General features: G+C 40.1%; 1 protein-coding gene across 1 annotated transcript in view; it reads right to left on the reverse strand.

Moving 5' to 3' along the window:
• Positions 1-27386, reverse strand: part of RSRC1 (arginine and serine rich coiled-coil 1) — a 154018-nt gene that overhangs the window by 81859 nt on the left and 44773 nt on the right. The window contains exon 6 of the mRNA XM_086755064.1: positions 4006-4042. Coding sequence (XP_086611190.1) covers positions 4006-4042 — 37 coding nt within the window. The remainder of the gene's footprint in view (positions 1-4005; positions 4043-27386) is intronic.

Raw genomic sequence — 27386 nt, forward strand, 5'->3', positions numbered from 1 at the left:
GCCATTGCCCAAATGGGAAAAAAAATGAAGTTATAAAGCTCAGACCACCCACCCGTATCCTCCCGCGCGTGCTCTGCCCACGTGGCTATTCCTGTGCCAGAGTGGGGAGGCTTCACAGAATTCCCTCTTTTCTTATGAAGAAAAAGTGAATTCCATGCTAACTTGCCGTTACTGTACCCCATCATCATGCTCCTGTTCTCCTCTAGCGCTGCTCCGTATCTCCTGGACTGAAACTGTCCTCTCCAGAGCGATCTCACCCAGGAGGGGAGCTTGGTCAAAAGCTAGGAATGGGAGATGGGGCGTAAAAATTACAACTTCTCAGGAATACCGCTGCGGTTTTCCTAAGTGAATTTTTTTCAGGTTTTAATGATTAGCATTTTTTGAAAGGACATGTGAGAAAGAAATGCCTTTAAAAAAAAAAAGTGAGAAAACCTATTTTCAATTAAATACAGTTTCAATATGGGAAAAAAAACCACCACCAAGCATCCAGTCAGTCTGACACTTTTTCAATAACAGAGAATTCAAGCTTGCATAATATAATTGACCGGCATGGAATTTTGCCAGGATACCAAGATAAACGTAATTACTCCTATTAAGAGTGTTAATTAATTGTTTGTGAATACAAATAATTGGCTGCTTGGTTTTATAGCTCATTAGAAAGCCAACAATTCTATTAGACATTGCTGTCCAGTAGCCATGCCAGGACCACGGAGCTGTAATCACCAGAAGTCTGAAACTAAGCCAGTGAAACTCAGTGAGAGGTCAACCACTGAAACCAAGCTCCAAGAAAAAAAAAAAAAAAAAAAAAAAAAAAAGTAATACGTAAGTATTACACTTTCTGGATAAAGGAGGGGTGCTTTTTTGGTGGGATTTTGGTTTTTTGTGGGTTCTTTTGGTTGGTTGATCATTTATGCAAATTTTTCTACCAAACATCTCCTAAAAAAACGAAAGAGCTGCCACATGGAGTTAACCAATACTAGTTAGTAATTAGTGACCGTGATAGACACCTATGACACAACCCAAAGTGTAAGCTGTGAACTCCAGCAGCTTCCTCGGCACAGCTACGCACAAGCACAGCGACAGTCAGCTTCGCAAGAGCGTCCGCCGCACCTTCTGGGGGTTATTGATTACCAGAGGACGCGGGGAGCGCCGGCACTCCTGGCAGACAATAACGATATTCTTACAAACCGCTGATGGGCTAAACAAGCTACTCGTGACAGGTTGCTCTTCATCACCGCCAACGGACAGACTGCTGCGTGACCACAAGGACAGGCAGGTTATTGCTTTGCAATGTTACACAAAAGACACAAACAAGGTATCTCTAATGAGTAAACCACACGTACGGCTCCACGGTTCTTTTTTTGTAGAGCTTTTAATAGAAAAGAGGACCTATTCAGAGTTGCAGACATATAGTCATCTATCCCGAGGTTTCTACAATTCGTTAAAATTTGTTACTCAGAAAAGGAATTGGCTAAGTATAATTCACCAAATAACCACCCAAATTTTTGAAATATAAGACTAATTCCCCCATGCTTAGAACTTTGCAATTTCTTTTCTTAACTAGCTAAAAAAAAATTTAAAAAAGGTGTTTCTGAGCAGATGTGGCTATTGGTGGTGAGGAGAGAGCGCGGCTGTGACCCATGCGCGTGGTCAGCCAGACACAGCGGCCAGCCCTTCCTCCCAGCAGCAGTGACCAGTGCGGCTCCTCCAGGAGGGCCAGCTCTGACCGACCGGGAGAAACGGGCACACCGACCTGCTGGGAAGTTCTCCAGTCTACAAAGAAAACATTTCTGTTTATGAAAGCATCTGGTTTTAAACTGGAACTGGAAGTATTTCCAAATAAGAATTTGTAAAATATTTACCAGATTTTTTTCGCAGCAGCTGTTACACCGCTGTACATCACTCCTGTGTGTACCTAGACGCTAGACAGCAGAATGGCAGAGGCTGCTTCAACAGGGGTAAGCTGTAAAACAGGCTGCGACCAAGCGAATGGGATACATACGCAGATAAACCTCATGGGAACATATAGATCCTGTAAAGATTATATCACAAAGTGTGGAACAACCTTTTTTACAGGAGGGATTAAATAACAGATTACCAAATCAATATAAAGACCCTTTTTTTTTTTTCTTATCAGGGAAAAGTTTCCTTACAAGTATTTGGAGACGCAGAAATTTGAAGCAGTAGAACCAGAGCAATCACATGGCTTAATTCTTCTGAGGAATATCCCTATAATTTGCTGGAGTCCAAAAGGTCTTTGTGAACTTGTCTGATACAACATCAACACGCAAACCAGTTACCAGCACGAATGCTCCCATCTGCGGGTGTCGTGGGAAACAGTTAATTTCCTTGAGCACCCGTTCCCAGGACAGATTTTCTAAGATCGCAGGGAAAAGGAAAAAGGCTCGGACCTGGAGGGTTTTGACAGACCTTTCAGAGAAGCAGAAAGCAGCTAGTGTATTTAGTGAAGAAAGAATTCTATTCAAACACATAGTGAGACATCCTGTCAAGGAACTTACAGCACCAACACTCTGCTGAGAACCTTTCCAGTACAGATCCCAGAGAAACCCTGAAGATCAGTGAACACTACTCCTGGTCCCGTCCCCGCCCAGGCTACTCAAAACCCACAGAGCCTCTTCCTTCGGCACCTCCCGGCTGGAGGTGACATTATAAATCAGCCCTGCAGCTCCCGCTATCGCAGCACTCCCAATTTAGAAAAAGTACCAGTCATGGTCATCTGTCAAGACTGCAGCATCTTTATAATGCATTAGAAAAATTCTCTGAACCCATCAGATTACAACTACCTGACACCAGCAGAGGAATGAAACACTTCAAAAATTTATTTAAGAGATTCAACTAGCATGCAAGATACCAATGAAGCTAGCAAACAAGATTAATTTTCAGCCTGCTCTAAGAACTATTCATAACCCTCCGCTATTTATTCCACTTACACATTCAAAATCCTAGTTGCAATGGAACATTTAATATGCCACCATTATAAAGGGGAAGCTGTCGACAACTACGCCAGAATATACATGCTTTTCATCCCGCTGCAACTCCAAGGTGGTGTTGGTACGCGAGCTCCTCCAAATCATATTTCCTAAATGATTCCCAAAATGGGAAACAACAACAGAAAAGCAATTTTTTCAAATGCTCACGCAACGCATCGTGCTAAGATTTTATTTTAATAACAGTATATATTATTCAGGTATTATATGAAAAAAATTAAACATGAATTTAAACACTTCTCATGATGTACTGAGATATACGTGCCATTAATAGCGACTATTTTGCTTTAATGGGATTTAGTAATCTGTTTAGATGAACTACTTAATGTTCTGATGACTGCCGATACTAACACCCCAGGCTCAACGAGCTTCAGACTTGTGACAATATTGTGTTTTTCCAGTTTTGATCAACTGATTAGTTTTTAATGCTAAGTACGCCTTGCCATCACTTGCGGTTTGAATATGTTTACTTAAACCAAAAATATTTTGCATCTCAATTATTATTTTACACCGCAGCATTGAATGGAATTTAAGTCAATACATTATTCATAAAGCAAAGACAAGAGAAAAAACAAAGCTGTGCACTTCTTTCAAAGACTTCAAATTACTAAAACATACCATATTTATGCATGCAATATTTGATTGTGTGTGTGTCTTTTTTTTTTTTTATCACAAGTTTGTTGTTTTCAGATCAGGATATGCCAAAAATCCGACACCAAACAATTTTTGTTTATAATTAAAGCAATCATCAATCCAAGGATTGTAGTGCATTTTATTTCATCTCTACATCAAAAAAAGTAATTTAAAAAAATTAAAATTCCCTTGAACTGGTAAGATAAATGAAAATGTAAGTGCCTTCACATAATAACAGTAAGCTGACCCTCTGGGAAATGGTTGACTTTCTCAATTCAAGGTATTCAAAGCTCATTCAAAAGTGTTCATTTGGAATGCAGATATCAAAGATGATGCAAATGTTCAAGAGAAAATTAAAACTTACCAGATGTTCTAATCCAGCTTTGATGTTTCCAGAGTCCCTGTAACAGAAGAACAAAAGTTCCAAATAGTTGCTAAACCCTTGTCTACAACAATTTATGTTTAACTCCAAAATGTCAAAGCCACGTAATTTCTCAAGTATGTAAAATTTTTACTTTTAATATCTTAATCATTCCAATACCTAAAAAGTATCGATTATCCTAACGTATAGCCGCAGGATTATTTAAAATCTCAAATTTTACCTGCCCTGAAATAGCTATAAACTGTAGCAACGCAACAGGACGCTCATTTAAAACCCAACATTTTTAATATCATTATCCCACTATTCATAATGGAATTAATAAAACAAGACAGCGCATAATGCTATTTAACAAATCCACACTCAGGGGCTCATGGGTCTCGTTTTTCTGTGACTGTTTCCAAAGTGATGGAATGAAGGAATGTTGTATTAACTAACGAGCTCGTGGCAGTCAAACGGAAACTTCCCATTTGGCTCCTGACAGTTGAAAAAGGCCACATACAGATATAAAAAATGAGAAGTGACGTCACAAAAAGACAGCTGCAAAAAATTGGAGCTAACTATCAAAGTAAAAATTGAAAAGCAAAGAGAATGCAGAGTGGAATGTCAATCCTTAACACATCCTGTTATGTAAAAAAGACAACCTGAAAGAAAATGGAAGCAAAACAAATTTAAGAATCCCCAAATCCCAAGCCCCAAAAGGAGGAGGCTGGTTTGTGCTTTCGCTGGCTCCAGGTTGTACCTGCTCCCAGCAACGGAACTGTGCCTCTCGCGGGAGATGGGCTGGAACCACGGCAAACACGGAGACACTGTCCCACAGGGATTTCAGGCCATCAGTTCTTCAACTACACAATGCAGTATGTATTCATATTTATAATATTAATTTTTCACAAATTATTCAACTAGATCAAACCACAGGAGTAAAAACCCCAACTATCTTCCTCTAAGACAGCAAACCGTGCCAGACTGAGGCCTTTGTTCTCTTTACTACCTCGTACAGGCCACGTAAGGATAACGTGAGGAAAAGTATGACATTGTAGAGTCATAGATCACAGGCTGGTTTGGGTGGGAAGGAACCTTCAAAGGCCACCCAGTCCAACCCCCCTGCCAGGAGCAGGGACATCTCCAACCAGATCAGGTTGCTCAGAGCCCCGGCCAACCTGGCCTGGAATGTTTCCAGGGATGGGGCATCCACCGCCTCTCTGGGCAACCTGGGCCAGGGCTCCACCACTCTCAGTGGAAAAAATTTCTTCCTTATATCCAGTCTGAATCTCTCTCCCTCCGTTTTAACACCATCACCCCTCATCCTGTCACACCAGGCCCTGCTGAAGAGTCTCTCCCCATCTTTCCTGCAGCCCCCTTTAGGCACTGGAAGGCCGCTCTAAGATCTCCCCGGAGCCTCCTCTTCTCCAGGCTGAGCAGCCCCAACTCTCTCAGCCTGGCCTCACATAATTCAATATTTTACTAAATATTTAATAAGGCTATACTCACACATTTTACCACCTTGCTGCACTGTATTTTAGGCTTTTTACACAATGCTTTTATTTGTAATTTCATAAAGCTCTCAAAAAAAATCTGCTACACACTTGTGTTCCATTTGAATATAGCGTGAACAACACAAGAGAAAGATGCACCCTCCTTACACCATTATTTTGTATTTCAAAAGAAGAATTTATTATTCCAGTCCACACAATATTTAAATAGAAATAATCTCCCACGTCTATTTTTGAGGTGCTAAACGGCCGTAAAGAATTTAATCACTTTGGATGCGGGATCCAAGCAGGTGATGCGAGACGCTCCCCGCTAACGGCGTAAAGCCCGCCCGGTTCATGCTCCATCTCCTGCGCTGTCCCTGTCATGACTTCATCAATATTTGTGCAACTCCTTTCGCCCTGTGCTGAAAGCAGCCTTAATTCAATTATAGGTCTCAAAACTGATAAAAAAGGTCCTGAAGTGGAAAATGCGAAGAGATTATTGGCAAATGAATAAAGATTTGTATCGAACTAACACACAAGAGTACAGCAGGGTTGGTTGGGTTTTTTTTTTTTTAATCATTCCCTGTCTTAAGTCTTCTGGGAACAGTGAGTTTCCCTTCCCCTCATGCAGCACATCGATTTCTGAATTAGACTGCAATATTAAATAATTAATATACTTGCCATGATTGATGTTTTGCATTAGTTGAATATTAGGTTATCAATCAAAATCCACTTGGTTTAATGTAATAATATTGAAAAAGTGTCACTGGCTGTTCATCCAATTTGTAGTTGAGGCAGCGCAGACAGTAATATCGGTGTAACACAAGGCTCTAACACAGGAAATGCAGCGGTCGAACATACGTAAGGCAAACATTATCAAACTAACCAGGACAAGGCTGAGGTTGTCCTAAATAAACCTTGTGGCACCTGTCACTTCCAATGAAAATCCCCTTCCAGTCGGAGGCTGCCGTGCATCAATCAGCGGTGACGGCTAGCGAAGCCATGGCATAATTTTATCTCTCTAGTTAAACAATAATTATACAAGTAAGACTCCCATTAATACTTTTTTCCTAAATATTGTGTTATGCAAAATCAGAACCGTTGCTGAAGCTCAGTCTAAAACATAACCTTAGATGTCTACAGAATAACATGCTCATCAACACCAGAAAACACCACAAATAAGGTTTTATGCATGTCCAGTACTATAATACTCCTATAAAGGAACGCTGTAAGAATGTTTTATTAATTTTATATCATTAGCAGGTAATAATGGTTTACTCTACTTTTACACCTACCATGGTGTAGGCAACTAACTGAGGTAGTGTTAACTTACTAGTGCTAGTTCCTTTGCCAGTAAACCAAGCTAAAAAAAAACCTATATATATATATATATATATAACCCAAAAAACAACAACTAATTCAAAAATCCACTAGCACTTGCTGAAAATCTTGATTTTAACCTGGGCATACACTCATGTCCATAGACCTAGGTCCCAAATAAAGCTAACCATTAATCAAGGGAGCTGAATAATAATTTTCTTTTCCATGTTATTCTAGATAAACAGCCTCAAAATAAACAGCTGAATCTCTTCAGAAGTCTTCAGAGCTTCTTTATGAACTTCAGCAAGTGACAATACATTAAACACTTCCCCATACAATCAACACAAAACGGGATAAACATATTATGCTAAACCCAGCTTGAGTGGTGGTCTAGTCCCTTCTCCCACCTCCCTAAGCTCTGTGTTGAAGGTAGATAAAAGGAGAGAAGACAGAAATGAGACAAAATACGTGCAAGATGTTAGGGATTATACCACGGGGTATGGTGAAGAGGATGAGTGAGCTTCTTCAGTTAGCGAGATGTCTACGCTGACCCAACCCAGCCAAAGTGAGGAGCAGTCTTACTAAGAGCAACCGCAGTGGAGGTGACAGCTATGGGAGAAGTAGACTAGTCTGCTATCTCTAGACCTTTCTTTTTGTATATCATCTTTATTTTAGCAGATTGGCATCTCAAAACCAATGAGGCCTTTGCCTCATCGTTTTCTGCTTCTGATATTCATAGTCTTCTCAAAGCTAGTCTGCCAAGAGATGCTTAGCTTGTCAGTAGGCCCTGTTTAAAAAACAAACAAACAAAACCAAAACCCATCTAAATCAGATTCAGATAAGGGATTTATTACACGAGCCTTGACTACTCAAAAGCAGCACTGTTAATACTCCAAATTTCTGATTAAATCCCAGCAAACACCACCACCACCAGCTCCTAACAATTTCCTCTCTCTCTCAGGAGGTGGAAATCCTTCATCTAAAACTCTGCCAACCTGCGGCAACATCATCTCTCCCAACGGTGAGTTTCAAGTCAGGGCCCTGTATATGATTTTCCAGGCTAGAGCTGGGCCCTGTATATTCCTGGCAAGAAGAAAATCAGGTTTCCACGGGATTACACACGATTTAATTCTACCCTGGGATATCCCAAGCTCCCTCACTCCTCCTTATTTTATACATTCAATCTTTGCTGGGTTTACTTTCCTCAGCCTCAAAATTCTGTACAATCAGACTGAAGGTAGTCCAGATATAAAATTTTAGAGGAGGAGGAGGAGGAAAATAAGGAATAGTTTTTCCCACTGAAGTTTAACTTTTTTGTAACTTTTCTCTCACGTGCACATTTCAGAACAAGGCATCGTGCGTACTCATACACACACAGTTTAACCACAACCGGACGGGCAGCCTGAACGATGCCCTTGTGACCTTATCACCGTTTCGTGATGCATTTACACAAACATTTAAACCATGTTATAATCTGGAGTAGTTCTACTAACCTTAAGCTCACAAAACATGCCAGACATCAAGAATAAAACAGTCATGGCCAGATCAGACCTTTGTTCAAAAAAAAAATAAAGGTCTAGTATAAAAAAAAGTATTTTCTCCTATCAGCAACTAGAATAAATACACGATTGTTACATTTGCACGGTGACTGTTCAGAAGGCACCACACATTTAAGTTCTTCCCTAAGCTCGCTTGGATTTCGGCTTTGGAGTCAGAGAATCCTGGCTGCAGTTTTTAGAAATGGATGCCCCCATCACATTCCACTAAATATGACAGGTTTTGTATTGTTGTGTTTTCCGTAAAATTATAGGCTAACGTTTCCAAATCTGACTTCAGACCATAGATACTCATTTCAGCAGGCTTTGAAAGTCACAACAAAGATTACATTAAAATGTAAGCCCTACGCCTGTCCTCTCCTTCGACACCATCTTTAAGAGGACAGGGCCGATTCTCTTGGGTGAACAGGTAAATTCATACCTGTTGACTTTCGACGACAAACCAGTCCAACACCAGACCAGTGCTCTGGCAGAACTGCCAGTAAAGACTTCACAGCGTGCAGAAACGGAACAAAAAACACCTTACACTTCAACACTACTACTTAACATCATCTGGCTTATAAAGAAAAACGTAAAAAGTAGGGTTATACTTTTTGTAGCTATAAGTGGAAGTTACATCAAAGGGAGTACACAAAAAGCAACAGGAGAAAAACATAAAAGCAAGCTACTTCCTCCTGCCTCTCTTATACAAAGATGAAGGAAAAAACCTCGAGCTTTTTGAAAGTAGCCAAATCATCTATGCAAATATTACCAATAACGAAAATCAAAATCCTTGCAATCTACTGAAGTTACACAAAGACCCTCAGTACTACACGGATCTCAAAGAGAATCCCTTGACAGTCCTAATGGCTTTAAGAGTTGGGGCTTCTTGTACCTAAAAACTCTGTTTTATTCCATTGTTGGAAGATGCAACCAACCAATAAAATGACGACAAAATAAAACAGTGAAAATGATTTAGCGGTGCAGTGCCAACATCAGAGAGGGTACAGGTGAGTAGAAACACAGAGCAGTAATCCAGCTGTCCTGACAGTACTAAGTATCCAGAAAAACAACATGATACGTTAGTTGAGAATTTTCTTTTGTACAGAAGAGCTCAACAAGATGAGATATAGCTAGACTAATAATTTTATGCCGCTCTTTCTAATCTTTCTCCTACAAGGACAGGCTGAGAGAGTTGGGGCTGTTCAGCCTGGAGAAGAGGAGGCTCCGGGGAGACCTGAGAGCTGTCTTCCAATACCTCAAGGGGGCTACAGGAAAGATGGGGAGAAGCTGTTCAGTAGGGCCTGTTGCGATAGAACAAGGGGTAATGGGTTTAAATTAGAAGGAGGTAGGTTTAGATTAGATATTAGAAAAAAATTTTTTACAATGAGAGTTGTAGAGCACTGGAACAGGTTGCCCAGAGAGGTGGTGGATGCCCCATCCCTGGAAGCGTTCAAGGCCAGGCTGGATGAGGCTCTGAGCAACCTGATCTAGTCAGGGATGTCCCTGCTTCTTGCAGGGGGGTTGGACTAGATGACCGTTGAAGGTCCCTTCCAACTCTAACTATTCTATGATTCTATGATTCTAAACCAACTCCCATCAAAAAGAGCAAATGGCTAGGGAATCCTACACTCTGCTAGAAAAAGCATCCATGACATCTTTGAAAAAGCATGGAACACTGTTTTGCTCTTACTTAATATCAGATTCAAATGGTCCAGAACTGATCCTGAAGTGTAAAGACTCCAAAGCTGGTGGTGGTGTGCTCAGAGGTCCCTCACTCCAGTTAACCAAAGAATTTATTTCACTTGGGGGGGGGGGGGGAAAATCTAAGAATTTTGGCCAATTACTGATTTAAATGTAATAAAGATTCAAGAAGATCCTATGAAGGTCATTTATCAAAAGCAGGAAGAAAAGCAGAAGTCACTCCCACACACAAACACATTTGGAATAACTTGGAACTTGGAAGAACTCAGAAGAATATAATGCAAGCTGAACTGAATCATACTAAATCCAGGGACTTTAAACAGGACACAAGGTGCAACAATTTCCATAATCCCTTATCCTAGAGAGAGAAGGGAAATCAGTTCCCAAGAGACCTTACCAGATAGTCAAGCGGGGGGGGGGAATGTATATAACCCTGGCTCACAGAGTAAAATTCAAGATTTTATGCAATTGAAATAATTTTTTTTTAGGTATTTCTCAACGAGAGCCAAAATAACTGCCCCAAAAAGTTCCCAATTCTGTTTTACCAGGAACTCAAGTCAGATATGGAAATCCTATAAATTATTAAAGCAGATTTCTTTATCCCAGTTGCCACTTCAAGCCATTCCTCGGGTAAACCTGGCAAGTCAACACAACATGCAAGTTCTCGGAGTTCTTATATGGGGGGTGGTTTTCAGATGGGATTTTTTTTCCCCCCTGGGTTTTGGTTGGTTGGGTTTTTTTTTTTCCTCCTGTGCACAGGGTTCCCTTCCCAAAGAGTAAACCCTTGTTTATCAACGTTTGCATTCCCAGCAAACATAAGCAATTAAGCTTCAGGCTTTGGAACGTCACTGTTTCTGTTAACCAGAGTATTTGGTAGTCTTAAATAAATTAGACAGCTTTGGCCTGTTTTACCTTTTCTGTAATATTATTTAGTAGATATTCAATTAAAACACATCCTGTAGGTGAAAGTGTATGCAAACATTTCCGTAATGGACATTAGCGGTAGCAGGAAGTGTCGCTAATTAGCCTCGAAGTACAAAATAGACGACAAAAGTAGCAAGAAGCCCAGCAGCGTAAATGCACAGAACGCTGCACTGAATATTAAACAAAGCAGAGCAAGTTTTAATGTTGGGGAGCAGAACTATAGCAAAAACTCTCCGGACTAGTAAAGAGTGTTACAGGTTAATGAGGAACATATAAAGAGTGCACAGTAATTATCATACCGAACACCTTACCATCTGTGTTTGGATGACTGCAGAATATAAACACACTTTATCAGCATTAAGTCTGAAACTAATTACATGTGTATTTCTATTAGCATGCTGTTAGGAGAAATATTTAAAACGTTAGGTTTTCCTCAGCTGCACTCAACTCTCAGTATTGAAGAATATTAAATTTAAGTCGGTGAGGAAATTTAAACGTTCTAAGCACTAAAACAATTTGAGTACAATCAATTTTCCATTTTCTGAAAGCTTCTAAATCCTCCTCATTCACCCAATTACTACTGTACTTAACCTAATGAAATGTTATTCTGCAGGAACAATACTGTTCTTAGACAAATTTTTGAAAAAATATAAGATTAAAAACTTCTAGACAAAGAATAAACTCCTAGAGAAAAGATGCAAATAAAATTACTATCATAATCTTTTGTTTTTTATTTGCAAGTATAAAACTGAAGAGAAACAAAAGCACGGAACATAGCATCTGTCATATCAGAATATAAAAAGATGATCCTGGCACAAAATGAAAAAGCTCTAATTCATTTGCAAATCAAGCCTGCCAGTTCTATTTCAAGCTGGCGGTAACTGTCAAGAGTTAACAAGATAATCACTTTCAATCCTGCCTTCAATGGTACATTACACTGTTATTCCATTCAATAAGGCCCTTCTTTGGGGCACTAGATGAATGGTTTTCATTTCTAACTCACACAAAAAGTTGCAAAAAAAATCCATGGGGCTTAAGAAAGAAATCCCTTTATGGGCATTTATCTGCCGGCACTTGCTTTTAGGCAAAATGAGATATTTGGATACATTGGTGTCCATTCACTTCCTCTATTCCTTCAGGCCCTCAGTCTGTTGATGAAGAAAAAAAAAAATCCTGTTTCATTTCTTTTTTTAAACTATCTCTGCACATTAAACAAGTTCTGTAAATACTTCAAGAACACACAGCTCACTACACCATGCAAATGATGTCGTATTTGAACGGATGTGTCTTTGTCTAAATTCATCATGACCTGTGCTAAAAATAGTAAATGTTCATGAAAATTGTGCTTAGGGAAACAATAACCAGTTCCTCATTAACGTTCAATAAAAATAAAGCCACCAATTAAAGGCACTCTACCTATGAAAGAAGTTAATCTAGAATTTGTCTGTATTAATTATTTGTACTTTTTTTTTCTTTTTTAAGTTTCTGTGCTATGCATTCTTCCCAAAAGGACAGAATCTTACAGAAGTTGAAGTGATTAAATATTTAAAATTTATTTGCTGGCACACAACTTTCTACCAATCTCTGCGAAAAAAACCTTTGTGCTTCTGCTCATTGCTCAAAATTCATATTGTAAGGTGCTCCCCGCACGTTAAGGTTGCATTGTACAGATATGCATTCCATTTTGAATATTCTGCAGTGACAATTTTAATGTTCTATACTAACTTCAGAAAGAAATCACTAATTCTTTCCTTTTTTTTTTTCTTTCTTTCTTTAAATCCCTGTAGACCCCAGTTCACAGAACAAAGCCAATACCTACATTTCATATCTGAACTGCGTTAAGCTCACCCAGCCTCAGCTCTGTCACCCACAACCACCGCTAACAAGCACACTGTGAATACCCATTGTAGATACATTTTATTTATTTATTTTTTTAATCACTGTTGTGGTTTTGTTTAGTTTCCTCATATTTTCTCCCCCTGTTCTCTCAGAAGGTGGGGGGAGTGAGAGAGAGACTGCGTAGTCTGGTCCGATCGGGGCTGAACTACGACAATCACATAAATAATTTTCCTCAAACTCAGTGACCCATCTTGCTCGTCACTTCTTACAAAGTGGATTTTTACACTTACAAAGAAGATTTTTAATCGTCTTCATAATCCACCACTACAAGTCAGACAACTTTTCCACACACCCTTTGTGCAAGCGCTCCTTTCTTGTAAGGGTTTCTTTTATGACAAATCTAAACACCAGAAGTTACCGGCGGACTCGCAGGCTTTGGTTTTGTTCTTTGCACTTCACAAGTTTCTTCAGAGGTTCTAAGCAGAGAGATGTTCTTATAATTTGAAAAAAAAAGTACTGTAACAAACCCAAAAGCTATAGGGCCGGTATTTAGGTAACATTAGAATATACTCATTTTTTACGTCCTGCTTCCTGAAAAGAAAGAATATGAAATAAAAATGAATTAAAAGGTCGCATACTTTGGAAGGATCTTGAAAGAGCACGAGATGTTGCACTGAGAACACAAATTACTAGGAAGGGAACAGAGGGATTTCCAACAGCAGGCCATGGCTTTAGGTAAAGACTAACAGAATCCCAAAACCCAGAAGCCTGCCATTGAAAGAAATCTGGGATGTGCTTCCTCCCTCCCTAGCCAGCAGCAGTACAACGCCGAGGCTGCTTAAAAATAAACAACTGATTAAAAATAAAACATGCCAAACCCCGGCCTCCGGCCTGCACGGCAGACATACCGAGTAAAAAGCCAAGAGGAGCCGCACGGTAACTCTCCAGTGCAGGCAGGTATTTGCATGCGGCGTTCAAAACTGGTTAACGTCCACAGCTGGGAAGAAAGACAGGGATGACCCAACAGTCCTGGGACACACACACTTTAAGGCAAAAGACTAAAAGAAAAGGTAGTTTCACATTTCCGTCGTTGCTGAAGGTGTGTGCAGCACTTCGGCAACCGCAGTCGAGCTCAGGCGGGACCCACAGAGTGCCCCCTCGCTGCTGTCCTACTGCTCACGACTGCAGCTCATCCCGTTTTAGCACGCTGAAACCTCCTGCTTTTTTAGGCATCGCTGCTGGGAGGTATAAAAATCCAATTTGTCAGTGCTTTTTCACTGCTCCTCTTTGTGTCCCTGCGGTTTGATTTTGTCACTGTAGTTTAATTCCTCTGCATTCTTTCATCTGGCCTAAATTTATCTGCCTAAGGAACACGGGGGCACACTCAGAATACACTCTAAATCTTTAAAATACATTTAAATGTCAGATGGACTCAGGTTTTCAATGCTATACAAGGTTAAAAAATTTCCTTCTCCTGAAAAAGCAGGTCTACTTGTTCTCAGAATATTCAGTTTCTATCTCCCCAGCTACTTCAGCTAACACAGCTTGTAGCATTTCTGCTCATAAGAGACTCGAGTTTCGGGCGGTATTCCACAATTAAACTGTTTGTTTCTATTACAACTGAATTTGGCCCTAAAGAAAGCTTTGCAAGTCCCTTGGTCTCTGTAGGACAGTCACTCCAAGCAGTCTGAGCATACGCTGAGCGGCAGGAGTCGCTCAGAAGGTTCTCCAACGTAAGTTCACCATGAGGGAGGAGATGTTGTTTTTACATGAATAACACCAGCAAACCTGAAGAGACACATTAACAATAAACCTGAAGGATTTCCCACCAGTACGGTACTGCACCATTTTCAGTACAAATGAACGTGCCATAACTGGTTTTGAACGGTACGATTTGCATCCTCCGCGGCGTCTCGACAGCATTCAAATGCACCTTAACCTACGTGACTCCAGTTTTGTACATGTTTTTCAGTACTTCAAGGTTGGTAAGTTATGGAGAGGATCACAAAGACCCTTTTATTTTAAGCAGAAGACTCACAAATTCTTCTAAAAGGCTGTTTTGTTAAAATCCAGATGAATTCTGAAAACATATTTAATATGGAAAAGGTTTTTTAAAGTCTGACTTTAACATCGTACCGTTGTATCTTCTACTAAAAACTTCCAGCTTGGGCTGTGTTGAAAGACAAATTCATAAAATTTAAGAGGTAGAGCATAAGCTGTTCAAACTTGATAGGAAATTAGTTCTTGGCCACAAATAAAGGGAAAGAAATAATATTTCATCAAAATAGAAAAAAAAAACCCCAAAATTGATCACAATTCTCGAATATATCTGACCAAAACCGAGCCTAACAGACAGTGACAACAACAATCTGGAAGTGCTTCAAAATTAATGGAAATGTTAGAAAAAACCAAACCAATCAAAACAAAACCAGGTGACTGCAGCTCATGAAGATGATTTGGAAGAAGAGCAGCTCAGCAGAGATCACTAAAGCTGCCCCATTTACAACAGTTCCCACCTCAGCACTTCTGTTTTTACAGCGCTTAGTCCAAAACAACGCTGGTTACCTGCACGCAAGACCAGGAAAGCACTTTTAAACACATAGAATAGGAAGGATCAGAACTTGAAGAATATCTTGATGGTAATATTTCAGTATTCAAGAATAAAGACCTTCAGAATTGTCCAAAAAAAGTCTGCCACACTTGGACCTAGTTACAGTGGGTTTGTACCTAATACAGCTACACCGAGATGGCAGAGAACAGACTAGTTTCCTTAAATTATCTGACAAAGCTAACAGTTCTCTTGATTCCAAGAGCAATTCACTCCCTGCTAATTCAACGGCAGCACTAGACAACTCACACCAGTAGGTCTGCATCTTGCTTGTTCGTTATTTCTTTCTCCAGCATTTGTAACGGCCTCTGAGTATATAATTTACTCATCTCTTATTATTTGAGAACATTACACAATGCTACAATTGCTTTTGCTCTTGAGCTTATTACACATCTACTTCTCAGAGAGAAACTTCAGCGGTGATAGACACTTTCAGGACACTGCTAGGTCTGTGCTGAAAACACCGATACTGCCTAGAACCCAATGGTCAAACATTATGGTGAGTTAAGTAAACGAGAAAAGAGCTGCAAGTTCCAGTAAATCATAACATATATATTTTTGTAGACATTTTTACATCTTAAAAAAAACCCGCCGTCAAGTAATGCTGTCTGAACACTTCATGCTGGTTGAGTTGCACCAAAACCTCCTTAGACATCCCACTCTTCATATGTTCTTTAATTGTCAAGTCTACTGCTCTTACCACATCACATTGGTCTTGTTCATTTTACTCTCCAAAATGCTTGCTTTCATTAATATGCTTTTAACCTTTTACTACCACGAAAGACTAACATCATCTATTTTATTTGGCATTTACCATTCCCAGAACTTCGCAGACAAAGTCTCTGGTGAAAATGGAGAGCAATACTGGCTTTGCAAGACAGAGCAAACTGCCAAGAAGCGGCCAGCCAAAGTCTAGACCAGAAATCTTGCTAGGCATTTTGTACTTTGGCATTCCTTCAAGGAAATTAAAATAATTAGCATTGCACACTACTGATTTACCACCAAGTGGACCAAAATCAGAAGAAAAGACAAAAATATAAAACATGTCTCGTTCTACAGCCAAGATTTCCCTCAAAGGTTATTTTTCTAATATGAAGCCAAGAGATTCCTGAAAAAAAAAAAAAAAAAAAATGAAGTACCATAAACATAGCAGACTCCAAGGAAACTTGGATCTTAAGCAACTCAGAGCTCAAAGATTAAAACCAGCACTTCCTAGAGTACCTGCAAATATTAGAGGTAAATTAAAAAATTCTACAAAACCAGCTTCTGAACAAATAAGCATGTGGATCCTTCAACAGCAGCAATTTCTAAAGGGTTCCCAGACCATACAGAAAGACCTGGAAACACAGATGATCAACGACTGAGCAAGCCTTTCTGGTGGCAAGAATTTCTAACCTGCAAAAAACCCCAGTGTATATCCTACAACCACTCCAAGTTACAAATCTACCTAACAAATTGTAGCCATACATCGCAAAGCCTACCTCAAGTTCTCAGCAGCACTGTTCTTTGGTCTTCTCTGGGGAAATAAATTGGAGCTAGTACCTATTAGTCCATGAAAATTACCTGAATCCCTGTATTTTTAGCTGTTCCCATTTCCATTCACCTCAGTTAATGTCACTTAGGACAGGAGACATGCTGAACCTACCCAGACCACCCTCAACAGACTTTGCATTGACACAAGGCAACGAACTCTGCAATGGAGATTATTTTATCTCCTCACACTCGCCTACCTGGCTGCTTGTGAAGGACTTCCCGAACATCACTGACCGATGCTCTAAGACAAGCCAAAAGCGGGGCTGGTTTACACTAAAACGTTAATTTTTACAGCAAAGTAAGGCAGACGGTTCAGCGTGGTAGCCTCAGCCACCCCAGAGCTGGTCACCCCTGTCCGTAAATCAAGCTCTTCTATTCTTTCATAGGTGGAGCAGGCACTCCAGTGAGCAACCCCTTCACCAACAGAAGGTTTTGCCTCTCTACAGTGCCACCAGAACTAAGGATTTTTCTCTACTTTATTACAATACTGTTCATATTTGTCTTATTTCACTTTTTAAGAAGTGTATTCCAGATGCTCTTACTGATGTTAAATCGAGTAACATGAATACTTTGCTAACTACTACTAGAAGACCGTGGTAGAGAACTTTGGAGTATCTGTGCCCTGAAAGAGGTTAAAGTCAGACTTAAGAAAAAAATAATATAACAAATTCAGAATACGGAATGACTGTGCAGACTGATGGACTGACCTACAAAAACAGCGCACTGATACTGCTGGAAAAAAAAAAAAAAGGCACAAAAAAAAAAACCAAACACCAACTAGTGTATTGGCTCTTTTCCTAGCTTTTCCATTTTGGCTAAAAGTTAGAATCTCAAGATAGAAAATTACAATGTCTTGCAAAGAAGTGCCAGGAACCAGCGTCCCCAGAAACTGGAACTGGAACCGTTCCAAGTGATCAAGCACATTCATGTAACAATGGTCAGGACCGAGCGGCCTTTCACACAATGGCATGACAGGATAAGCCACCTACTTAACTTTCTGTTCAAGCAAGATATTGGGAAGTTATGTGAACATTTGCGCATAATAATTTTCAGTCATTCAAAACAGGTCAGGATGCTGTTCTAACAATGTCAGCAAACAATATATAACATTTTTATATATATATATATATAAAAATCTCCTTCCTCTGGTCATTGTGGCTTTCAGTCAACAAGGTCAGCCCGCAAGGTTAGCATTTGGATGGGTAACGGTCACGCCAGTACCAACAACAGATAATGAAAGCAGAAGACACTGGAAGAACCAGCTGAAGAAATTTTAAAATCAAGTTGAAAACCTTGTACCTACACGCAACAGAGGGAAATATAGAGTTTAGCTAGCTACGCTTTTTTTTTTTTTGGCCAGCAGGAGAAAGAAATACAGCATAACCAACACCAAGGGTAAACACAAATGTTCAAACTGTATATAAGACAGGTTAAATTGTTTCAACCATGGAGAAAAATTTGCAAATTCTGCTGATATCTGGGATTTAAGATGGACTTTTTCCTGTACGTCAGTAATTACAGAAGTTGCACAACCCAATGGAAAAATATTTGTAAAAATGTCCGATCTTTGTGCATACGACATAACCTAACACGTATTTCTTGGTATACGACAAAAGTACGCACAGATGGGAAAAAAAAAAAAAATCTGTCTTCTTAACAGCTTTCCTTTTGCCCATTCTATGTATGGCACTTAGCTCATTCATCACATCTGCAGTAACGAGGAAGGCTGAAATTAGCACTCTCCAGAGCATCTATACCCTTGCAGGCTGTCAGGAGATGTGATTGTTGAATGACAAAAAGCCAAGTTGCTGAGAAATATTTGAGAACACTAGAATAGCCCGGCACCAGGTAGATTTTTTGTTAAATTAAAATATAGACCCCAAAGTCGCAGCCAAGGGAATTGACTATCTCTTGAATGCGGAATTGATCTGAATGCAATTACTTTACTCTTTTTAGCTCCATTTGACTTTGAACTAACCATCAATTAGCGCACAAACATAACACTGCACGATCTGTCCACTCCAATACCGGTTTTCCCATCAAAGATCTAAAGCAAACTTCTTGGTCTTCATTTAATAGCTTTCAGCAATCACGAATATCCCATACGAGAGCTCAACTTTCTTTTCCGATGGTCACTTAAACCCTTAATTCATAGGATAAAACCCTCTCAGTCTGTTTTAAGACCCTTAAAGGAGCAAACAAGACACCACATAATATATGCTGCCAGCACAGGTCTTCGCTGAAAAGCGGGGACCTTCAAGAGCTTCAGCTGCGATGCAAGCCGTTGAGCCCCGGCCAATACAAGCTCATTTGAATAATCAATATGACAACCTTATTTTTCTAATGCAAACAGGATTGATACAGTAAGGTGTCTCACTGCCACATCACAGTCATGGCCTCTTTTAACCCCTAATTAGATTTAGGCGATTATCCCTGCTCTTCCTTACAAGTGTACAGCCCGGATAAGGGATGACAAAAGCTATCTGCCACTTCCTCAGCCTTTGCAGACTGCAGGTTATCCAGGGAGATACAGGGTACGATCAGCAAACAATTGTTATTCATATCATCTACAGTTTTCAGATAGTCACAGTTTTCCATACACGCTAAGTGAAAATAGCCCAGAGCATTAGGTAAATGCAAAACGCTTAAGAACATCAGGGTTAGGCAGATGGAAATTCAAGGTGATGTTAGGGAATTATGTTTAATTCAAATTGGTTATCACAAAAAAAAAAAAAAAAACCCTAAAAAAAAAAAAAAAACAAAACCAAACTATCTAGCAACTGTTTTCTTTTTTTCAGACAGGAAACACTGAGTTTACAATAGATTCGCGTTCATTGTTTATTTGTGCGGAAGACTGAATATTTAATAAAGAAAAATTAAAAAAAGAAAAAAAAAAATCAAACTTAGAAACAGCAATCCCAATAGAATTACATAGCTAAACAAAGTCCTAACAGACAGAGAAGATCTATTACAGAAATGTAATCACATTTCATTTACAAGAACTCTTATCTCAAGCACTTAAACATAAAATTTAAACAGTTTTCCATTTTATTGTACTCAGTATTTGAGCTAATAAGATATAAAAGTATAATCATGTTAGTAACATTTCTATTGCATTACATAAACCCAGCACTAGATTAAAGGCAGACCAGAAAAAGAAAGTATGATGCTGCATATAAAACTAAACACTTTATTTCTGCTGGCTGAAATAAATATCGCTGCCATCACGTGTGAAAACCGCCACGCTAAAATTAGATCATATGTTCACAAAATGTCTATTCCCACAGAGGCAAAAAAAAAAAAAAAAAAAAGAAAAAAGTATTTCCATTTCCATACATATTATCCACACGTGAATGCGTTTAGCATGCCTTTGTAAGTATTCCCCTGTAGTGTGCTTTTATTAGCGGGCCGGGCAATCACAGAAGTGGAAGGATCATTTATCCAAGTCAGGTGCAACCCACTCATGACTGCAGTAAAATTTTCAGACTAAAAGACATTTGGAGAGCACTTGGAAAACCACTGAAAAGTAATGTATTTTTTTAAATATTGTGTATGCCGTGATTAAGCACTCCTTATCAGCAATACTCTATATTCAAGGTAAAGTGGACTACAATGCAAGCTCTGCGTGGCTGCTTTGGGCTTATTTCCCATCGAAGAGTCACTGCTACTCTCCCTGCTCCTTCAGCGTTGAGTCAGAAGCGGCAGGGCACAGTCTTCTCCTCGGCCACCCCACCAAGAAGCTACCCTGACGTCAAAGAAAGCCAGCATCACAGAGCCCTCTTTGATGCAGCAAACATGAAACAATATTCCTCCTAGATTTTCATCCATGCACCATGGCTTTTTACTTGTTACTATTATTTCTATCCATGCCTTTCAACAATTTGTGATTTTATTAACTCATTTTTCTTAATAAAGGCTCAAGAGATGGTCACCTTGAAACCGTACTACCTAATGGTCCGAGCAGCAATGCAGAAACTGTGGTTATGTGCTTCTCCATGCATGATCCTACCTGTGGTTCCAACATTTCTCTTTCCCTGCTAAAAAAAAAAAGTTTCTTTACAAAAAAACAACTTCTTTACGGGATTTTGTGCAATGTACTATACATTTGAGCAGCCCTTCGCAAATGCAAAATCATATCTGAGTGTAACTACTTTAAAAACAAAGACTGCAAAGCTCTAAGTGTTTGCCTAAAAATAATCAATCAAACATATAAATTAGGAGGAGCAATAACCAAAGAAAATTATCAGCTTTCTACTCAGGTTATTTGAACTTGTGAGAAAATCTGTTCATGGGCAATCTTATTTTAACTTCATTCCATAAAAATCTCATTAAAATGCAGGAAAAATAAATATCGTGTTCTCTATAAAATGTTTTCAGTTGATAAAAATGGTTTGACAATGAAAAAACAGTCAGCACGAATAATTGCTCCTGACTATTCTTAGTTGTTTTCCAAGTCTCCCATTGCTTTGCCTTTAAAAAAAAAAAAAAAAAAAAAAGAATTCTGAATGTTTTCTGTTTGCTAACAGAATCAGTAGCTATACAAGCGTGGGAGTTTCTGTACTGAAATTTGCAGATGGAAAAGGAAGAGAGCAAGAAATAGCATCCGTTGTGACAAGATTGTTCACAGCGAAACTCCCTTCAGCCTCCCGAACACCCCAGAGCCTGTGCACCCTCCAGTGAGCGGGGGATGAAGTCGGGTGCTCCCCAAGTCGACGGCACACCTCCTGCTCACCCAGAGGGGTCCGGGTGTCACGCTGTGGGGTCACACCTCTGCTGCTGACTGGTTTGCTTCCCCAGGCGCCTCACCACACCTGGCAGCGACTGAATGCCCCAAAGCCCTGTTTTAGGAGGGGTCCCATCCACACTGACAACCTGCTGGACAAAGCACCTCACGGGAAGGTGAGCGGAGGTCAGCACAAAGCAAGGAACAGGAGCCAGGGCTGCAGCACGGCAGGTCCCAACCACAGCGACTCACCACAGCTTGCGAGATGAACCCATCCTACCGGGAAGACTTCTCTGGCCGTTGCACCATACCTGCTCCAGTATCCCACAACTCCCACGCCAGCTTGGGCGAAGGGCCTCTGCCACAAAACTCATCCCTGCTAACTCACCACCTCTTCCTTCCTGTGACGCGTGCACATTGCAACAGCTTCATAAAATTCCACTTCAAATCACTTAAAACTTTGAGTTACAGTGTGAGTTTGAGAAGCCCGAGATAAGTAATACTCTCTGGAAAAAGGGGCCCCTGGGGGACAGGGACATAGTGACGGATCCTTTTCTGATATTTTTTTGGTTTTCAGATGCTGACCTAATCTAACTTCAATATATAACTTCATTAAAAATATATTCTCAGCCGTTGAGGCCTACTTTGGATTGAATAACCTGACCGTCTTCAAAAACGTTTGCAGACCCAGATGGTGTAGTCTCCACTCAGCAGGAAGCAGCGCAGATACATTACTCAACCTTAATTCTTAGCTAAAGTGTTTAACTCTTAGGATCAGATTAGTGAGAATTTTATGTTAAATTTCTCAAAACCTAGGAAACTTTGCCAGAAGAAAATTTCTCTCTCATAAGGAAGGCGAGAAGTACAACTTAAAAATAAAGCATTTCCGTTATTCAGAATATATTATTAAGGCAGCGTGAAGTATAATTTTCAAAAATAGTAACTACAAGAATATAAAATTGCAAGCATTTAACATGTCAATCTAAACAACTAACATCAATTGACTGAGTTATTATAGCCTAAATGCTTAAAAGAAAGACAAAAGTAGCTTAATTATTAAAATAGAAAAAGAAGGAAGTTACTTATGGACACCCAAGAAGATAAGTAGGACGGAGCACAGATTTTCTGTTACCCGTATTCTTTTCTGCTTCCTTCCTCTGTATCATGCCCACTGCTGAAAAGAAATGAAAGTTAAACTGCACTGCAAGGAAAAGCTGCCAAACAGCAAAAGCTTAAATGCAGCAAAGAGAGCTAAACTGTCAGTCCAGCCTTGTACGTAACGGAAAGGGAAAAACAACTGGGAGGAGCTGGTGGGAAAAGAAAAACAGTTTAAGGTTCTTAACAGATGCAGCATGGAACATCTCACATAGAGCTTCTGTGATTATTTTTTAAGCAAGCAAAACCTCCACTGGTTCCCATTAATATCGGTACAGCTGTTTCTCAAGAGAAGAGATCTATTTTATAACCTTTAAAGTTAATGGAAGTAGCTTTCTACAAGGTCTGGGGCCTAAAGCTTGTTTTGGTTTTTTAAACAAATTAATTGGTGGATTTTAATCTTTCGTCCTTCTCTATACAAAACACATCTTGACCTCCTAAATAAGATTTAATGCCTCCCACTACACACAAGCCTTCTCTTCCACCTTCACGTTCCTGACTTACAGAGGAGCTACCACAACTTAACTCCCAGGAGAAACTAATGCTGCACCGTTACCTACAATTTCATACAGATTGTGACACAAGAAGTTTTCTAAACACCATTTAACACAGTCAGGAAACAAAGGTTTTTACTTTCACATCAGAATCCCTTAAAAGAAGAGGAGGCTGACGGCCTCGCTGTGCCCGCAGGCCCGCGCAAACCCTGCTTTCCCCGAGCCCCTGGGCACCTGGTCCTGGGGATTCGCGGAGCCTCCCGAGGCACCGCGCACCTTCACACTCCTCTCTGTGGGCTCAGAGTGAATTACCCTCTCCTTACACGAACAAGGAGAGAATTTTTGTGCATCCACAAGGAGGAGAAAAGGAGGAAATAAAAAGGAAAAAGGGAGATGAAGCCTTCCCGCTCCTCCTGCCCCTGTAGTATAGGAAGCATTCCCATCACTCTGCTAAACAATTTCCTATAAATCCATTGTGTGTATTTCATTCATATTTTTCAATTTTTTTTTTCCTCAAAGCACAGAGCAATGCCCACTTGAGAAGAATCAATGGAAAAAGCCCTTTTCCCTCTGACACAGCATGATCCCATTAAGCAGCCTCAAAAGATTCTGATCCGAGCAGCCAAGTCAGACCTTCCTGATCAATTCCCTAATCCATTTTGAGAGAATGGACTGATCACGCTTTTTGTATTTCAGACCAGGAAAAAAATCATTCCCAACATAATTCACCATTAAATGGGCCTTGTCTTACAAGAACTTCAGCTGCTGGAAGCAGATGGAGAACAAGTCAGAATCCCGGAGAATCACCAGCACATCTAACACGCTTCCTCTGGGTCTCCCCGCTCCTACCCTGAAAGTCATTCACAAAGCATTTGCCAGTCTTGTTCTTCATGGATCTTTAAAAATGCTGCTTTTAACACTAGAAATAACGTGAAAACTGATGCCTGAAGTGGAAACGATTCCCAGACTTTTCTTCCAGAAAAACTTCAGAGAAAAACTTCAGTTCATCAGGTTACCACTGGAGCTGCCATAATCTATGAAAAAAGGGAATAAAACCAACATGATGCTGAAGTACTGTCACAATACAACGTGGCGCAGGCTGGAGATACCGGACTCTACGTGTTGGCAGATTCTGGTGCAGAACGGAAGACATTTTATTCCAAGATTGGATCAGATGCTGTGAATAGAGAGGAGATACGAAGAGCATGTCCACCCACTCTATTCTGAACTCTCTTGTGGGAATCAAGACCCAGATATGCTCAAAATGCAAGACTTGGGTTGGGCAGCCTTCTCCCTTCAATGGAAAATTATTTTAACGAAATGGTGCTGAAGTAGAAAACACGCTCTCCTTGCTTCTTTAGTGGTGGCCCAACTAAACCTATCCAATGAAATGACCCCACCAGCCCTAAACTGCTCTGGATCTGACAGAAAGACACCCACCAAGGACAGGTCGCTGTTGGCACCTGCTGGAATACATGCAAGGAGAAACTTGGCTCATGACATTTTTATGCTTCTCGTCTTAATTGCAGTGGATCAGAACCGCCTGATGTTTTAGGCTTTTTTCCTCCTTGGGTAGCTGCTTCTCAGTGCATCTCCTGCAGCAGCAGACAAACGATGGCAACGGATGAAACAGAAGTATCCCAATGTTCGAGCACTCTCATTTTGTTTGCAGGACAGGAGAAACAATAACGCAAAGAATTAGCACTTTTTAAAGCTAGGTTTGAACTAAAACGTAATTCTGTAACCCTGAGGTCTCCTTAGTATCACAGACTTCATGTTCAACGGGCCACAAGCTCTGCCAGGAACTAAAAACCATTCTGTAGAATTACAGCCTTCACCTGGTCAGAGATGTCCCTGCTGCTTGCCACGGATGGCCTTTGAAGGACCCTTCCAACTCAAACCATTCTGTGATTCTGTAATTTATCTACAGATTCATCTTAGTTTTTCAGCTACTTTACTCAATAACTACGGGTAAATCTGTTACTACAGTAACAAAAAGACCAAACAGATCTCCAAACGCAACCCTTGTCTACACCCCCAGCGTGGGGACACAAGAGGAGAAAGTACAGGGAAGGGAAGAGCCAGAGCATCCTGCCCAGAGCACAACCAGGAGATGCCACAGATGAAACCAGAGCCTGGAAGTAAATATTCACCCTTTCCAGCTTTCTAAACACACCTAAGAGACCTCTGCAAGTATATCATCAGCATCTACAACAGGTTTGTCTTCTGCCTCTTTATAAAGCAATCCTTAATCATGCAAATAGTTTACTTTGATACACTCATTACAGAATTCCTTTACCAAAAACTGGTACCACATGAACGTTCCCAAATTCTTCTACCTCATTCAACAATTTAGATTACTTCACTTAAGGTTTTAACATTCTTTTATAATTCCAAATAACAACAAAAAAGTCTAAAATTACACTGGTATTAGAAATACTTTCCTCAAACAAAGATGTTCCTCCTTCCCTTCCTAATGAAAAGAAACAGATGTTTGAAAATGTCCGTAGTAGGTAATCCCCATTCCAGAAAAAGTATTCTTTATCTAAAAAACCAAGGTGAAACAGAGATATTTGAATGTGAAATTAAGCTTTACTTTAAAATAGTATGTCTTTTTGATTTTTTTTTTAATTGCCTCTTGCTTGCTTGCTCAGAGGAGGCAGCGTTTGCTGTGTTGGCTTTGGTTTCCACCTAAATCATTGCAAGGGACTCCCCTGCTTCAGTTCCACGAGAGCCAGACAAGGGTACGCGGTGAGGTGATTACTGTATCTCTGCAGTTCAGTATCTGCAGGGTGTCTGAATGCCACTCCAACCACTTAAACCCAGTAAAGAGATTACAGCTCACACTAACGGGATTTTCACAGCTCCGTAGCGCTCGGTTTGGATTCCTCATGCACAGATTAAGAGAGGCCATTAAAACAAGAGTCAGCTGCTCTCAAAGCGCAAGGTGTCTTGGTAAGGGAAGAAAAAAAAAAAAACAAAAAAACCACACAAAATAAAAAAAAAAAAAAAAAAGAAAAAAACCCCTCCATGTTTACATTCAATGTGTGTGTGTTTGTACATGTGGGCAAATGAAACACTCTCTCAGAAAGAACACTCTGTATTTAAGGAATTGTTCAATTTAAAAACCCAAGATAATGCAAATTATATAGTTATAAAAAGGACAATTGTGGTGGCTGGCAGTTTTAAGGACCGAATAGTTTGGAAAATTTTAAACAGCTTAAAAGAATGTGTGTCTTTGAAGATACGGCCTGCAAATGCATTCCAAAACCTATTTCTGTAAATATGGAGAAATATAATTCCCTCTACATAGCACTAGAATTTAGCAGGGAAGCTAATTTAACAAGCGTCTCCAACTGATGGTCTGAACTACAGAACTGGAACGCAAAATGTATATTTTTGCACTTAGTAGAAAAAATACTTAACAAATTAAAATGAAACGGTTACTCTGCGGGTGAAAACTGTTCACTTTCCAGACTCGGCGGTTCTCTGACATCTTCCGCGCAGTTGTGCTCCACGTTTACGCACGGGTACTATCCGCGCTGGTTTTTCACAGCCGTCTGGTAGTGAAAGGGAAAGAAATCATACCATATGCTGCTGTCTCAATGTCACAGCCCATTAAATAAATGGTCGTCCTTTTCAGTCTTAAAAGGGGATTTTTAGCAAACAAAAAGAAAAACAAGGCCAACACAGCTCAGACGACAATAGCAACACAGCTAGGTCAAAGGCAAGTGACCCTACAGCGGCTTTGGGCATATGGACACCTCCGTCCTTTTCACGGGGAAACTCGTACTCTGCTTCCCATTAGCCGTTGGCTGACTTCCTGTAGAGGAAATTGTCCTCGTTTGGCCTCTCAGCCGTTTCCTTCTGCTTTCCAACACTTGAACATTTTTCGCCAGCAAAGCTAATCAACTAATTTTTCTAGCATCCTTAAAACGCTCAGATGGACCGTCGGCACGCCGCGTGCTGGATATGCCCATGAATCTTTCTCTTGAGCATCTGGATGGGAAGTAGGCCAAACTACTCAGTTCCTTCTCCATCAGAAAATAAGAATTC

This window comes from Chlamydotis macqueenii, chromosome 9 (assembly GCF_036417535.1).
Source record: "Chlamydotis macqueenii isolate bChlMac1 chromosome 9, bChlMac1.mat, whole genome shotgun sequence".
Taxonomy (NCBI): domain Eukaryota; kingdom Metazoa; phylum Chordata; class Aves; order Otidiformes; family Otididae; genus Chlamydotis; species Chlamydotis macqueenii.